Source organism: Gymnogyps californianus, chromosome 20 (genome assembly GCF_018139145.2).
Source record: "Gymnogyps californianus isolate 813 chromosome 20, ASM1813914v2, whole genome shotgun sequence".
Classification (NCBI taxonomy): Eukaryota; Metazoa; Chordata; class Aves; order Accipitriformes; family Cathartidae; genus Gymnogyps; species Gymnogyps californianus.
This window is the reverse complement of record NC_059490.1, coordinates 7,021,998-7,036,623: the sequence shown is the minus strand read 5'-3', so window position 1 is coordinate 7,036,623 and position 14,626 is coordinate 7,021,998. Positions and strand designations below refer to the sequence as shown.

Below are 14,626 nucleotides of genomic sequence, written 5' to 3'. Positions count from 1 at the left end.
GGCCTGTCCCAGAGCAGGGTGGCTGGGGAGGGGAGAGGAGAACAGGCAGTGCTTTGCTTCCAAGCCCCCCAGTAGCGACCCTTTACTGTAGAACCAAGCGACTCTGTGCTGTAGAGACCAATGCCAGCTTCCCTTATCCCTCCACAAAAACTTTCAAACATTTGGGGTTGTTCATCTGTTTTTAGTAGCGCACAAACTGGATTGTACAAATTCAGAGTGAGGTTTCTGTCGCTTGAGACACCGCTCCGTTTTCATTCCGCTTTCCCAGGGAGGTCTGTGAGCCAGGTCAGGGAGCCCAGGTCCACGTTTCCCCCGCACAGCACGATGCAAACGTTCTCCACGTCCCGGGGGACTGCCTGGAACTGCTCCGAGAGCACGGCCGCCACTCCCACGCCTGCTGTTGGCTCAATCAGCAGCTTCATCCTTTCCCACACCAGCCGCGTGGCTTGCTGTCGGGACAGAGCAGCAGCTGTCATCCCAGCAGCAAATACAGGCTGCTCCAGGGCTGCGGAGGGCACCGCGTGTGCACATCTCTCTGCAGCGCTCTGGGAAGGGAGAGCAGAGCTTCCGCCAGCCCTTTCCAGCTGGAGACAGTGTGGGTGTTGCACAGCTGCGGTGGTGTGCAGGGGCTTCTGCTGCCCTGGGAGAGTGTAGGGGTGAGAGTGGAAGGGCAGAGCACGGATGGAGGCGGCTGCCTGCTGCCAGCTACCGTGAGAAGGGAGCCGGCAGTGTTTACCTTGATTTCTTCCTCTGAGACTGTCAGGACATCATCAACCAAATCCCTGATGATGGGCCACGTGTTTGGTCCGATGCTGGTTTTAACTGCATCTGCGATGGTATCGGGCGGGTGAAGGTTGGGGGTCAGTTCCCCTCTTACCTTGGACTGGTAACAGTCATCGGCGTTGCGTGGCTCAGCAGCAAACACTTTCACATCTGGTCTCAAAGCCTGCGGGGAGCAGGAGGAGCCGCTCGGTTGAAACGTGTGCGTGCCTGTCCGCTTGTTGCTGCACGCGCAGGGGGCCAAGTAGGCCGTGCTGCTGCCGGGCAGACCCCAGGCACCCAGAGATTTTCACATCTAAAGACTAGATGTGAAACATTTCACGTTTCTAAAGAGAAAAGCTGCTGCCTGTCTTGGGAGCCCTGCCCTTCCCATGGGGAGATGCAGCCACCGCTTCCCGAACGAGCTGTTGCCTACCTTGATGGCAACTGCTATTCCTGCAATCATTCCTCCGCCTCCGACGGGAACTACGACTGCATTTACCTCGGGCGCCTGTGCAAAAAGGAAGCGTGACTGCTTCTGGCACTTCGGGTACCCCTTTTTGCTGTGCCCCTGCCTACGAGGAGCAGAGCCCTGGGCCGGGGCCGGGCCGTGCGTTTCCCTCACCTGCTCCAGCACCTCCAGGGCGATTGTTCCTTGCCCTGCAATCACCGCCGGCTCCTGGTTGGGGTGCACCATGATGCCTCCTGTCTCCTGGACTATACGAGATGCTGTCTCAGCTCTGGACTATGGGAAAGCGCAGATGGTCGCCTCGCAGTCCGGCTGTGCTGTGTCCCTGGCCGGTCTCCCCCGTGCCTTACCTTGTCACTGGGCTCGCACGGCACCAGTGTGGCACCGTAGGTGCGGATGGCGGCTTGCTTACAGTGCGGGGCTGTCCGGGGCACCACGATGTAGGCAGGAATCCCTGTGTGACAAAAGAGGAGGCAAATCCAACGGCCAAAAAGCCGCAAGCAGCCAGTTAGCGCTGCAGAATCGGGCCGTGCCTTGCCTATGCTAGATCCTGTACGTGTTCAGGAGAGGGATAGCCCTGCTTATCTCCAGGGGTGGCAGAGCTGGGCGCCTGGAGCTGCCTCTGCCCAGGAACCAGCTCTGCGTTTACCCCTGGCCCTGCGCCTGCTGCCTGGCTGAGCTGGGGCTGGAGGTCGGGGTATGTGTTACCTTCCGCCTGGGCAGCACAGGCGAGCGCCTGCCCATGATTTCCACTGCTGTGTGTCACGACGGCCCGGGGTAGCCCCCCTCCAGCACGCTCGCTTTCCTCAACGAGGCTCCTGACTGCGTTCAGGGCACCGCGGATCTGGAAGGAGAGCACAGCACCCTCGGTGCCACTGCCTGGGAGCCAGCGTGCTGGGATGTGCGGGCAGGTGGGAAATCTCCTTTCTTACAGCCTCCCCTGTGCCCTGGGAAGCACTTCAGCCCCCGTGCAGGGTGGCAGGAGCCACGTCTGCTTCGAGGGCTGGTGGGAGTCGGCGGAAAGTGATTTTTTTCCGGCACAAGAAGCGACCTTTGCCCGGACGGCAGTGCCGCCATCCCCGCGCACCTTGAAGGAGCCGGTCCTCTGGAAGAGCTCGCACTTGAAAAGCAGCCGTCGGCCAGCCAGGCGGTCCAGGCCCCCGCTGGTAAGCAGCGGCGTGCGGTGCAGCCGCCCGCGGAGCCGTCGCTCCGCCGCCCGGACATCGGCCAGCGCCAGGCGGGGCGGCCCGGCCATGTGCTCGGCGCTGCGCGGTCCGCGACCCGCGGAGAGAACGCGCATGCGCGCGGCAGCGCTTTTTGGCCCTGCGCGGCCGCCGTCCGTCCGTCCCGCCCCCGGCGGAGGGAAGATGGCGGAGGGGCTGGAGCGCGTCCGTGTCTCGGCCGCCGAGCTGCGGGACATGGTGGCGGCGCAGGCCCGCGCCGCGGCCGGCGGCGGACGAGGTGAGGGGGTGTCAGGGACCGGCGGGGCGGTGGTGGGAGCCGGGAGTCGCTGCTTGGGCCTTCCCCCTCCCCTCAGCGGCACCTGCCCGGGGGCGGGCCGGGCCCCCTCGGCCGCACCGCCCGGCTGGGGCTGGGGTAGGGGCCGGGGCAGGGCCGCCGCCCCGCTGGGCCCGCGTCGCCCCGGACATGGTTGTCGCCGGGGTGAGAGCACGCAAACGCCCACGCAGAGAGAACAGGGGCCGTGGGGAGGCTGCGGGGCGCCCGGGGCGAGGAGCGGCAGCCGGCGCGGCTTTGCCCCGGCGTCAGGTCGGTGCCTGCCTCCTCGGGGACCCCTCTGCCGCCTCCGGGGCCGAGCCCCTGGTAGCGGTGGCTTTTGCGTGGCTGTGGTTCGGTGGTACGGCCTGGTGCAAGTTACTGACAGGAGGAAAAAGTTGAGGAAATGCAGCGCGTAACAGCCCAGCTTTGGTGAAACGTTTAATTACACGTTGTCCAGGCTGTGTTTTCTGACGGGTTTTTCTGTAAATACAGTTAGAGGAGGAGAGAAACGCTACCGAGTTGTGAGCAAGGGGGGAAAATGCATCTTTGACTCAAAACGATCTGTTGGCAGAGCAGGGGGGCTGTTGGAGAAGGCAGTACCTGCAGACAGAAAGGCTCCTGCAGCAGCTGAAACCTGTAACGCTAAAACTTTATGCCTGGTACTTGCGTACGCGTGCTCGAGCCTCGTGTTGTGCTTCGTCTGTCCCTTTCTCAACTTGTTGGTGCTCTGAGGCAAAATCTGCTGCGGGATGCGTTTTGTAAGTGAATCAGGCCAAGGATTTGGTCAGCTTTGTTATACTTTTTCATTTTCTACTCTTACTCTGTGATTTCTTGTAAATGTTGACATAGATTTTCAGATCTGTTCTCTTGGACCTGCCTTGAGAGTGGCAGGCTCTTTGCCTTTACTCAATATTTCTCCTTGAATATTTGTCATGATATTTTTTTGTCCCTGGCTGATTTGTGGTGGGAATAACTTTTTTCTGTCTATTTTTCCCCAGAAAACATGAAGGAAGTGAAGGAGCCGAGACATCGCAAAGACAACAGGCGCCCAGACCTGGAGATTTACAAGCCTGGCCTCTCCCGACTGAGGAGCAAACTTGTGCCACCAAAGCACGAGGCCTCAGAGAAGGAGAAGAGCAGAGCTGAGGAGAGCAAGGAGGAGAGTGCCAGTGACAAGGGCTCTTTCGGAGGAGGGGCTCCAGTCATGGAGGATTTCAGCAAAGGTGATGGCCCCAAGCAGAATGGCCCTTCGCAGGAAAATGAAGAGACGGAGACTAAAGGTCGTCTTCAGAGCCAGGAGAACTTGTCCAAGCAGCCCGCTCCGGATGAGTGGTGTCCCAAGACCACCAGGAGAACCAAGAAGCCGGACCAGCAGATCTACCAGCCTGGGAAACGCCTGCATTCAGCTGCTAAAGAACCGTCCCTGCGGTCAGCTACTGAGGAAGTCACCAGTAAGATGGAGCAGCTGAAAGTTGAGAGAGATGAAGAGACTGAGAAAGGTACTGGAAAAGACAATAACAGGAAAACCAAATCGAGCAAGGAGGATAGAGAGGGGAGCCAGGCAGGGGAAGGAGTGAAAGCCTCAAGGGGAGAAAAAGGAAGACGAATAGAGCGAACCGACAGGATAAGGAGAACGAGCGACGAGGTGATGCAGGGGAAGCAGGGCTCTACCAAACGGTACTCCCGCTCTGACAAGCGGCGGAGCCGGTACCGCACCTGCAGCACAAGCTCGGCTGGAAGCAACAACAGTGTAGATGGAGCCCCGCTCGTGGACGGGGTGGAGAGGCGGCAGGAGCGTGCCAGAGAAAGAATACGTCCTAGGAAGCAGCTCTCTGCATCCTCCACTGACTCCTTGGACGATGACAGAATCGATGAAGCAGAAGCATATGTCTCCAGCAGGAATTTGGACAAGAAAAAGCGTTCAGAGCAGAGTCGAGCTTCTAGGAGTGAGAGCGAATGGAGCAGCAATGGCAGGGAAGCCAAGGGACCCTTTCGAGTCACATTTGACAGCAAGACTATGAACAGGGATATCAGTCTGGCAGGTACAGATAAAAAAAAGCCCCTGAAGGCGTTTGTTAGTTGCAATGACTCAGAGGCTTCGGAGGCGAGGAGCCAGAGCAGAGAGCCCCAAGGGAGGGGCCGTGGGATTCTGTTCCTGCCTGCCAACACAGACCTCTCTGCCAGCACCGCGGGCTCCCCCGAACCCAGTCACCCTGGGCCCAGGCTCCTGCTCGGCGGGGCTGGGAGTAAAGGCCCCCGAAGCAGGGGCCGAGGCGGCACTGCTCGCAGGCTGTGGGACCCAAATAACCCGGACCAAAAACCTGCCCTGAAGAACCAGACCGCTCAGCTTCACTTTCTAGACACGGACGATGAAGTGAGCCCCACCTCCTGGGGGGAAGCCCGCCAGGCCCAGACATCCTACTATAAGTTCCAAAACTCTGACAACCCCTACTATTACCCTCGGGCCTCCGGTCAAGGCCCCCAGTATCCTTATGGCGGGTACTCCCTGCAGTATCCTATGGGTCCAAGCAACGGCGTGTACCCAGGAGCCTATTACCCTGGGTACCCCGGCCAGGCGGGGCAGTACATGTGCGGCCCACTCCCCCCGACTCCTCTGAGTCCCGAGATGGAGCAGCAGATGCGGAACATGCAGCAGCAGGAGCTCAGCAAACTCCTCCGCGAGGCTGGGAACCAGGAGCAGCAGCTCAGCAATCTGCTTTCCAGAGACCGCATCAGCCCGGAGGGGCTGGAGAAGATGGCCCAGCTGAGGTTTGTGGCTGTGCTGTAGAGGGGTGTGTGATGGAGTCATTTCCAGGGTGAACTACCAGAACTGTTGTCCAGAGAATGGTGTCTCCTTGGGGATCTGGTATACTGGAGACATCAGTGTCTCAGAGACTGGGAGATGGGGCAGTGGCTCGCTTGCTTTTGATGTGCTGGGTCTGTTTGTCATGTGCCAGTGGTGTGTGGGTATCGGAAGGAAACTGGGGGTGAAGATATCATTTGCCTGGGCTGGGAGCTAAGCTGTGGCTTCTTGTGGTTATGGAATGCCTTGCCCACGTTGCAGGGAGGAGCAGCAGGACAAGCACCCGCTGCAGCTCTTGGGTTCTTCTTGCTCTTGCTGGAGCTGATCTCTCTCAGTTCTAGTGCTCTCACATGCTTTCAGTATTTGCTGGTGGACTTCTGCTTTCTTACCTGTCCTCGGTTATCTGCTGTCTGATTTGCGTTGTGGGCTCCAGGGGTGGCGGCTGTCAGCTTGTGCTTGCAAAGCGTTGCGTGGGTTCCTGATGCTGTGTAACAGTGACAGCGCCTTTCAAACGCCCAATAGTTTTGCTTTTGACGCCACTCAATGCTGTGACATACCGGCGGTCCAGTGGGAGTAGTCTGGTGATGCCAGCTAGCGAGAGGGAAGTCACACTGGTGCTTTGGAGGGTAGTTAACATGGCTGTAGCAAGTTTCTGCTTGGCATCTTTCATATTTACTTGTGACGTCCGTGTCTCCAGGGCTTCTCTGGAGACTTATTTTCAGAGCTGACTGGCAGCAAATCTAGCAGGCGAGCTCATTTCAGGGCTTGTTCTGTGTTTTGGGGACTTGCGCTATAGACCACAGGATGGGATATGTCTGCACTTGAAGCAGCACTGGAGGTTTCAGGTCTTCCTCAAGGTATCAAGGTCACTCAGAGCTGTTGTCTGGAGGGAGAGGAAGGACTACGCAGTGCTGCTGTGGCCCATGTGAAGCCCACCCTGCCCTGGGAGCGTAGGCACAGTTGGCCCCATCCCTGCTGGCAGTGTCCCTGCGTGTCGGTGTGTCTCCTACCTGTGTCTGAGTGCGTGCTGCCAGCCTGTCTGCGGAGCTGTGTTGGGGCTCTTGGATGCAAGTGCTGCTTATCAGATGTCCGTCTGCAGAAACGTCTAATTCTCTTGGTTGGTGTTTGTGCTGTCCAAGCGTGTGTGTGCAGGGTTTGGGGACTGTGGGGGGTAGGGCAGCAGAACCGTGCTCTGTGCTTTGCACGGGAACCTGCCAGCATCCTTCTCATATTTGTCAGGCTCTTCCAGGCATTGCCATCTGGCTTCGCTCTAGGCTTTACCATCTACGCTGTTGTACTGTTTTCTGTAGGGCTCAAAGCATTATGAGGGATAAGGCTGCCAAGGCAGTAACAGCTGAGGATCCCCTTTACTGTTAACTTGCCCCGCATATTGTGGAGCTATTTCTAGCCTGCAACTATTTTATTAAATTCAGGGGAGGAATTCTGCTCCAGCGTCCGGGCAAGGCCGTAGGTAGCTGGCGAGGGGAATGTGATTTCTGGGACTCCGAGGCTTTATTTCCTTCAGGTGTTATGTTCCCAGCTCTTGTTCATTTTTGAGGAAGCAGGGTCTCTGTTTCTGCTGTGTATTTTGGTTGGATGGAAGGGAGATGGGGATCATTTTAACGGCAAGATCTCTCTTGCCCTCTGGTTCTTTGTGTGTTTGTTCCTGCCCTGTAGTAGCCAGACTTTGTGCTCAGAAGGACCAGAGCCTGGCAGTGCACGCTTTCTCTGTGTTAGTATCAGGAGACGCTTGTGCCTTGCTGTTCCCAGTGGCAGAACTGTAGCAGAGCTCCTTGCTCTTTGCCAGGCCCTGATCCGTTCTGATGCATACGTACAAGGGAGATGGTCCTTTCAGATTTGCCCTCTTGGAGCAGGAAGGATGGTTGATTGCAACAGCTCTCGTCTCCCTCTGGGACATGTGTGGAAGCATGGATTTGCCATAGCGTGCGAGCCGGCTGAACTGCTGACATCTTGTGCTTGCTGGATGAGAAGCAGCAGGTGGCTCGGCACGTGTTCCCTGGCAGCTCAGGCCCGAGCTGGGCGGTTGCTGTTGTATTGACCGCTGATTGTGTTTCGCTGTAGGGTGGAGATGCTGCAGCTGTACGAACGGTGCATCCTGATGGATATCGAGTTCTCCGATACCCAGAACGTGGACCAGCTGCTGTGGAAGAACGCGTTTTACCAGGTGATTGAGAAATTCCGGCAGCTCCTCAAGGACCCTCAAGGGGAAAATGCCCAAGAAATTCGGAACAAACTGCTTCAGCTTCTAGATGAGGTAAGAAGAGAGAAACATCCCCAAACTCCACTAAACCTTTGAGTGGGATTGGCTGGTGTTTAGGATGGGATGGTGTAACTGGGCACCTAGCCTTCTTGATCCTGTTCATATCTCTGTGTGCCTTAGGCCATCCTTGTGCAAGGAGAATGCTCAGACAGATTATGGTTCAGTGTGGCAGGTGTAGGTCCGGGTGGACATTTGTTATAATTTAAACCAAGCTTGTTTTGGTGTGTTTTATGTTAATCAGAAATTAATTTAAGCTAAAACGCAATGAATGCCCTGAAGTGGAAAAAACCAGAAGCATTCCTGGAGGTGTTTGCACCATCTTTATCAAGTTTGCTTCAAAGTCATTCCGTTAAACTGTGCAGCTCAGTTTACTCTTTGTAGAAGGTAGGCTGACAGATCCAAGAGGATGTGTTAACTCTATAAGTTAGGTTGGTGGGAAGGGACTGCTGGAGGGCTTTAATCCAACCTCCTGCTCAAAGCAGGACTTCTCAAACACTAGATCAGGTCAGTCTTGATTTTTGTCTAGCTCAGTGTCTTGAAAACCTCTGAGGCTGGAGATCCTCCAGCCTCCGTGTTGTTTTCTGAAGAGAAACAGCCCAAACCTCAGGCAGAGGGACCTTCTTTCTTGCATATGGCAGGGGTGGTATGGTGATTTTGTGCTCGTCATCAGAAAGATTGTAACATCCAAGTATGTGTGTGTTTTGCAGGGCACTTCTTTTTTTGATGGCCTACTCCAAAAGCTGCAGGTGTCATACCAGTTCAAGCTAGAGGACTATATGGACGGGATGGCCATCCGCAGTAAGCCTCTGAGGAAAATGGTAGGTTGGCTTCCTCCTGGAGACTTCTCATCCTGTTAATCATATGCAACATGCTGAACTCAGTGTGCTGCCCTTGCCGAGAGGTAGGCAGCTGTACTCTGAACAGATGTCAGTACGTTTGCAGGGAATCTTTCTCAGCTGCTAGAGAACTTGTTGAACTAACTCTAGCGCATTAACATTTCCTAGCTTCGTTTGCAAAGAACAACTATTTTTGTACCAGCTCTGTGACCAGGGCTGATCAAGGGAAAGAAGTGTCCAAAGGTACCCTGGCTTTGCCTTAGATATTGAACGTCTCTTATTTCTGTCTATGGAATCCAGAATAATGAACAAGGAAAGCTAAGAGTTGTGCTGCCTCCCTGACACTTGACAGCGTATTGCCCTGAGCTGTGAGTGCAGGTGCGAGGAACAGCTGGGAAAGGATATTTTAGTCCAGCTCCATTCCCAGAGAGATGTGTTTGTCTAACAGCTGTCCTCAAATTGGTCATGGACTTAACAACTCTCTTCTGGAGAGAGATGGGATGTCGTTGTAAGAGAGGAGGTGTTTAGGGGATTGGCTTGCCCCTACAAATGCTGAACCAGTGCCATGGAGCCTTGTCACTTCATTCTGCTGCCCTTTTGTGAGACCTTCACTGTGTCAGTGACCTCCTCTTAGCTCTCTACAGTCCCTGTGTGCTCACTGGGTCTGCAGGTGAGCTAGGGCTGCGCAGGTCCCACATGATGTACTGAATGCTTCTTTCCAGGTGAAGTATGCGCTGATCAGTGCTCAGAGGTGTATGATTTGTCAAGGGGACATTTGCCGATACAGAGAACAAGCAAATGACACCGCAAACTACGGAAAGGCACGCAGGTATTGTGTTCTTCACTGTAGCACTGAGCACAGCTCTTCTTCTCCCTACAAGGGATGTATCTCATTTCATGCTTAAACTTGCCTCGAGCCAAAGAAGTCTTTCCACGCGTCTTTATTGTATTGCAGTCCTGTGAAGCTGAAAGATGTAGCCTAGGCTCTTTTGCTGTCCCAGAGAGCAAGCCAACAGATCCAGTCATCCTCCAGCCATCTAGTGTGGAAGTTGTCTTGTGCTGATCCTGCAGCAGGGAGGGTTTATGTTGTTGAGACTGGCAGAATGGCTGTTGTATTTTCTGGTAGCTTTTCAGCCAGGCGAGGTTCCCATATGTGTCTGTATGTTCTGACTGCATCAGGAGTTACTGGCACTTGTTGCTTCCTGTCACTCTTGTTTTTCTGATGTTTTTTCTGGAGCAAAGACTGGTCGGGGGGCAAGTGAGCCCGGCGTGGGGGATGGAGCCCTGAAATCTGTGGAGGTTTGGAGAACAGGGCAGGGGAAGCTGCTGATTTTGGGGTCTGTGGACATTGTGGAGTATACTGATATCTCGGGGAGGCTGGGAGGAACGTAGTGGGTTCATGGTGTGTCTGAACAATGTTGATGGATCCGCGTGGCATGATATAAGCTGGAGAGTGGAAAATAGAGAGGAGAATAGAGGGGATGAATGGACTGCCACTGAACGGATGCCTTTTCTCTTGGGATGATTAAGTATCTTGAAAATATGGGGAATGAGCTAAGGAACACGAAGGGTTTGGTCACAGCTGCCATGGAGCTAAAAAGGGGACTGAGAGAGAAACGTTCCCTGAATAGCCTGTTCTCTGTGCCTGAGGCTGCATGGGGGACAGCGCTTGCCGGGTCTGGCTAAACGCTCATCTTCAGGCTGAAGCCAAGAACATTTCCTTCTGCAGCTGTATCTGTCCTTCTCTCTTGTCCTGTGCCCCAGCTGCCTCTCCGGGCCAGGCACAGGCTCGCTGCCTGTGCGCGCTCTTGCAGGCAGAGGGCACTTGTGCAAAGGGCCTGTTCCCTGCAGGACTGCCAACGCTGCGCTGCGAGGGGAATTCTGCGCCCTTAACAGCAAGGAAGGCAACCTGACATCCTTTCAGTAAACCTTTCTCTCTGGTTCTTCTCTTCCTCAGCTGGTACCTGAAGGCTCAGCAAATTGCTCCCAAAAACGGCCGCCCATACAACCAGCTGGCGCTTCTGGCCATCTACACGGTAAGATGCTTATCAAGTACGTAGCAAGCATAGGGAGAGCCTCTGGGATGGCTGTGAGATTCCGTCTGGTGGAGAAAAGCATTGTTTAGGGCAGTGCTCCCAGATGTTTTTTTAAAAAAAAGAAAAAAGCTGATGGCAGGATGGACTGTGTGGATTCCAGCTGCTGTGGCTTCAGGCAGCTTTGTTAGATACACGCTACTCCCTCAGGCTATCGGCATTTTGGGGACTGTTCTGTGGGCTGTTAAGAGTGCAAATGTTTTAAAAGTGGGTTGTGTTTAAAGCTTTGCATGAGATTTTTGTGCTCAAGGCCGTGCTGTCATGAGGATGCTGTTTCTGTTTGCCGTGTCTTCATTGAACCTGTGGGCACTGGTCTAAGCAACATCCACACACGACTTTCTTAGGTTTCAGTTTTGCTGGCTACTCCAGCCATGCAGGAAAACTTACTTCAAGGAAGATGTGACAGCAGATAATGGAAGCATCAGGATGGGACACAGGGGCTGGTAGGGATCTGCCTGTTCACAACACTGAAAGACGCTGATTTAAAGCAGAGCAGTTCAGAAGTGCAGGTTCAGAAGCACATTTCCTTCATGGCTGGGAATGACCTTTTTGACTCCCAGTATGGGGCTTGGAGCAGCAAAGTGTCCTGCCCTCTGTAGTGGTTTGTAAGGCCAGCAGCATGTGGGCAAAACCCTAAATGGCTGTGCATCTTGGTAGCATAAAGACTTGGGGGGTGCCTTCTCACGGTATTCCCTGTGGCCAGCCTGTGGGAGAAAAGATGCTGAGAAGTTGCTCGAGCATGAGGGGATTAGCCCAGCGGCAGGCTGAAGTGAGGGGGGCATCCTGCCCCACCACTGGCAGGAGTCTGGCAAACCATCCAGTCTTCCTGGGCCTCTGCTCTTTGTAAAACTCATGTGGAGTCGTTTCCATATTCATAGTAACGTTGAAAAGAGTTATTTCCTGAACTGTCAGGAATTCAGTACTTATACCTTTGCCCTTTACCTTGATGTCTGGTGAGAGACTGTTTTATGTGAGCCCCTGGGTTTGACGGATTCTGTAGAAGCATGGGGGCTAGAGTAAGCGAGTCCGCAGGCTGCGGTGTCACCTGCAGTCCCTAACCCTGGCAGAGGGCTTGTGCTTTGTGCTGGTGGTTGTAGGTAGCTGTGAATGTGGATGGAGAGTTCAAGATCCTACTTGTCATAGTGTTTGTTGGCATGTCTGTCTGTCTCAGGCAGTATGGAGGGAGAGAGCACATGTATTGAGGGACAGGGAAGGCGAAGTATGTGGGAACTTGGCTCTGAATGCCCCAGAATGAGTGGCAGCTCTGAGTCTGGTTGTTTTTGCAGAGGAGAAAGCTGGATGCTGTCTACTATTACATGCGCAGTCTGGCTGCTAGCAACCCCATCCTCACAGCCAAGGAGAGCCTCATGAGTCTGTTTGAAGAGACAAAACGCAAGGTGAGTCTTGGAGCTGGGCTGCGGGATGCTGCAGCTGCCGTGCTAACTGTCCTGTGCTGGAGAGCTGTGACCCAGAGAGCAGGGTGATGGTGGCTTTTGGACTTGGAATCACCACTTACCTACTTCTAAGAAATTCCATGTTGGGAGTCAGATGAGAGAGGCAGCCTTCAGAATGATGATGTCCTTTCTACCTCTCCTCAGACTGCTTTTGGAGTTGTTTTGGGCAGCTGAATCTCTTGTTTCTGGGTCACAAACTGTAAAACAGCCAAGCTCAGCAAGGGCTGTAGGTTGCTGTGGTTTGCAGCATGGCCTTGGCATGCAGCATGATCATTGCTTTATCCCATAGGTGCCACACACCTATGGGGGTGGGCAAGAGAGGCTGCAGTCCCTTTGTGCCCCAGAGGGTTGCCCCAAGTCAAAGATACAGCACGTTGGCTGTCACGCTCTCCTAGGACTGGACACAGCTTTTCTTGTCCCAGGGCAGTTGGAGTTGAAAACCTCTCACTTGCACTGTCCTGTAGTGTCAGAAAGCAAATTCTGGACCTGCCGATGAGTTACTGTGGTTCTGAAGCAGGGGGAAGGGCTAATTTCTCCATGTAGATGAAATTATATACTTTGATCCCTGGGTGATCTGCATCTGTCCTGTCTGCCCAGGCTGAGCAGATGGAGCAGAGGAAACATCAGGTGCTGGATCTGAGCCCCAGCCGCCGGGGGAAGGGCAAGAAGTCCACATTGCGACAAGTTGGAGATGATGCCACGCGGCTGGAGATTTGGATCCACCCGTCCCACCCTCGTTCCTCCCAGGGCCATGAGTCTGGCAGGGATTCTGAGCAGGACAACGGTCTTGGGAACCTCAGCCCCAGCGACGTGAGTACTGCAGGAGGCAGCAGTTGGCTTTGGTGTCATGTGTTTGGAATGCAGTGGAATGACACTGGATCTGTTTTGTTTTCCTGTTGCTAAATTTTCCAGTGTTTTGGCTTCCCCTATGGGAGCTGTGCCTGGGTCAGGCTGAGGAGCTGGTGACCTTGTGCCTCTCATGTTTAAGGCATGTTGTTACCATCCATTTCTTGGCAGCATGTGCTGGCGTGGCTGATATGGAATAGGAGAGGCAGAAACAGAAGATGCTGTAAAATGCCTCTGCTGAGGGCTCTAACTTGGGTGAGGTTGCCGGTGGGAAATGAGGTCAGATGCTGAAGGTCAGGGTTAACAGTGATCCTGTAAGTTCTGGAAGTGGATCGCTTGTCCTGGTGCCAGATGATGGGAGATTTGCCCTGGGAACGTGAAAACCATGGTTTTAATTTCCAGTGTGTTATATTTGCTTTACTTGTTCTGCTGAGAGGCCAGACTAGTACCTTTCTTTTGCAAGGATAAAAGAAATAATTGATTAACAGTATCTCTCGTCAGTCTGTTCGAGCTGTGTACCTTGCAAGAGGAGCCCGAGTGAACTCTGTTTGTCAGGCACAGGAATGCAGGCGAAGGCAGTGGTGGTTGGGAGCTCATCCTCTAGGAATCCTTGCACTGCTTTGGCACATGCGGCTTGCAAGAGAACTTGCCAGGGAGCTCTAGGCTGCCTGTCCTAAAATGGCTGTTAAGGATGTGAGTTTAGCAGAACTGGGAAGACCTTCTCCGCATACTGCGAGGCCCAGAGCTTCTCGGATACAATTGCACTTTTATAACTAGTTTGTGACTTCAGCTGGGTGGAACTGGGGTGAAGTCTTGGAGCTTTGAAAGATAAGCTCTGGCACATTGCTGCAGCATTTTTAAGATGTTACTGCCCTTGGTTGTTTTCCCTCTCCTCAGCTTCTCTTCTGGAGACCTTTGCTTCCTCAGCATCATTGAAAGGAACGTGCCAAGCTTTAGCCTCTCCATAAATCATTGAAGAAGATGCTTTGACATATGATGCTGTGAGCGTTTTTGAGGCACTAGGAGTTTCTCTTTTGCAGCGCTCCCATGTGAGGTAGTGTAACCGCTAGCAAAGCGGGGGGCAGCAATGTCCTGTTGTTTATAGTGCAGCGCTGTTTGCTAGAGCTTGCCCTTGGTGTGTTCAATGGGGGGCTGTGCTCTCTGAAGTGCAGGTTGCTGGCAATGCCTGTACAGATTGTGTGTCTGATTACTAGCATTAGTCTTGATTTCTTCATCTGTTTGAAATGTTGGCCCGTGGAAAGCACGAGCTTTCTGGTCGTGGAGGGGCTGCACGATCAGAAATATAATGGCAAAAGGGCAGGGGGAGCTGGGGGCCCGGTTTCGGGCACTGCTGGTTTTGGCAGCCAAGATACTTGTACTCATGCTGCCTGTGCCTGCTGCGGTGCAGCACTCCACTTGTGTTGGCACAACTGCTTATGGGGCTGTGCCGTGGCAATGTCACCGAACTGATCTGGATTGAAAATAACCAGGTGGAAAGGAAACCTTAAATCTGTGTCGCTGCCAAAGTTCCCGAGCTGTGGGCTGGATAAAGACAGCAGCTCTTCGGGAAGCTCTGGACTCCTTGCTC

At 54.1% G+C, this 14,626-nt stretch overlaps 2 protein-coding genes across 2 annotated transcripts in view; one reads left to right on the top strand and one right to left on the bottom strand.

Moving 5' to 3' along the window:
- Nucleotides 1-195: 195 nt before the first annotated feature.
- On the bottom strand, nt 196-2,483 carry SRR (serine racemase). The gene is made up of 7 exons (XM_050909098.1): nt 2,316-2,483; nt 1,937-2,072; nt 1,579-1,682; nt 1,385-1,504; nt 1,196-1,270; nt 737-946; nt 196-449 (listed from the first exon to the last, which is right to left on the bottom strand). The coding sequence occupies exons 1-7, from the start codon at nt 2,481-2,483 to the stop codon at nt 252-254; spliced, it is 1,011 nt and encodes a 336-aa protein (XP_050765055.1). The 3' UTR covers nt 196-251.
- Nucleotides 2,484-2,595: 112 nt separating this feature from the next.
- The window catches only part of SMG6 (SMG6 nonsense mediated mRNA decay factor), a 97,845-nt gene continuing 85,814 nt past the window's right edge, over nt 2,596-14,626 (top strand). Inside the window, exons 1-8 of the mRNA XM_050909196.1 lie at nt 2,596-2,689; nt 3,724-5,494; nt 7,611-7,803; nt 8,517-8,627; nt 9,368-9,474; nt 10,603-10,681; nt 12,025-12,135; nt 12,790-13,002. Coding sequence (XP_050765153.1) covers nt 2,596-2,689; nt 3,724-5,494; nt 7,611-7,803; nt 8,517-8,627; nt 9,368-9,474; nt 10,603-10,681; nt 12,025-12,135; nt 12,790-13,002 — 2,679 coding nt within the window. The remainder of the gene's footprint in view (nt 2,690-3,723; nt 5,495-7,610; nt 7,804-8,516; nt 8,628-9,367; nt 9,475-10,602; nt 10,682-12,024; nt 12,136-12,789; nt 13,003-14,626) is intronic.

Coding starts and splice junctions, on each gene's coding strand:
- SRR (XM_050909098.1), bottom strand. CDS start 2,483: ATGGCCGGGCCGCCCCGCCTGGCGCTGGCCGATGTCCGGGCGGCGGAG. Junction 1,505..1,578: donor CGTGCGAGCCCAGTGACAAG/GTAAGGCACGGG, acceptor GCTTTCCCATAG/TCCAGAGCTGAGACAGCATC. Junction 1,271..1,384: donor CCCTGGAGGTGCTGGAGCAG/GTGAGGGAAACG, acceptor CTTTTTGCACAG/GCGCCCGAGGTAAATGCAGT.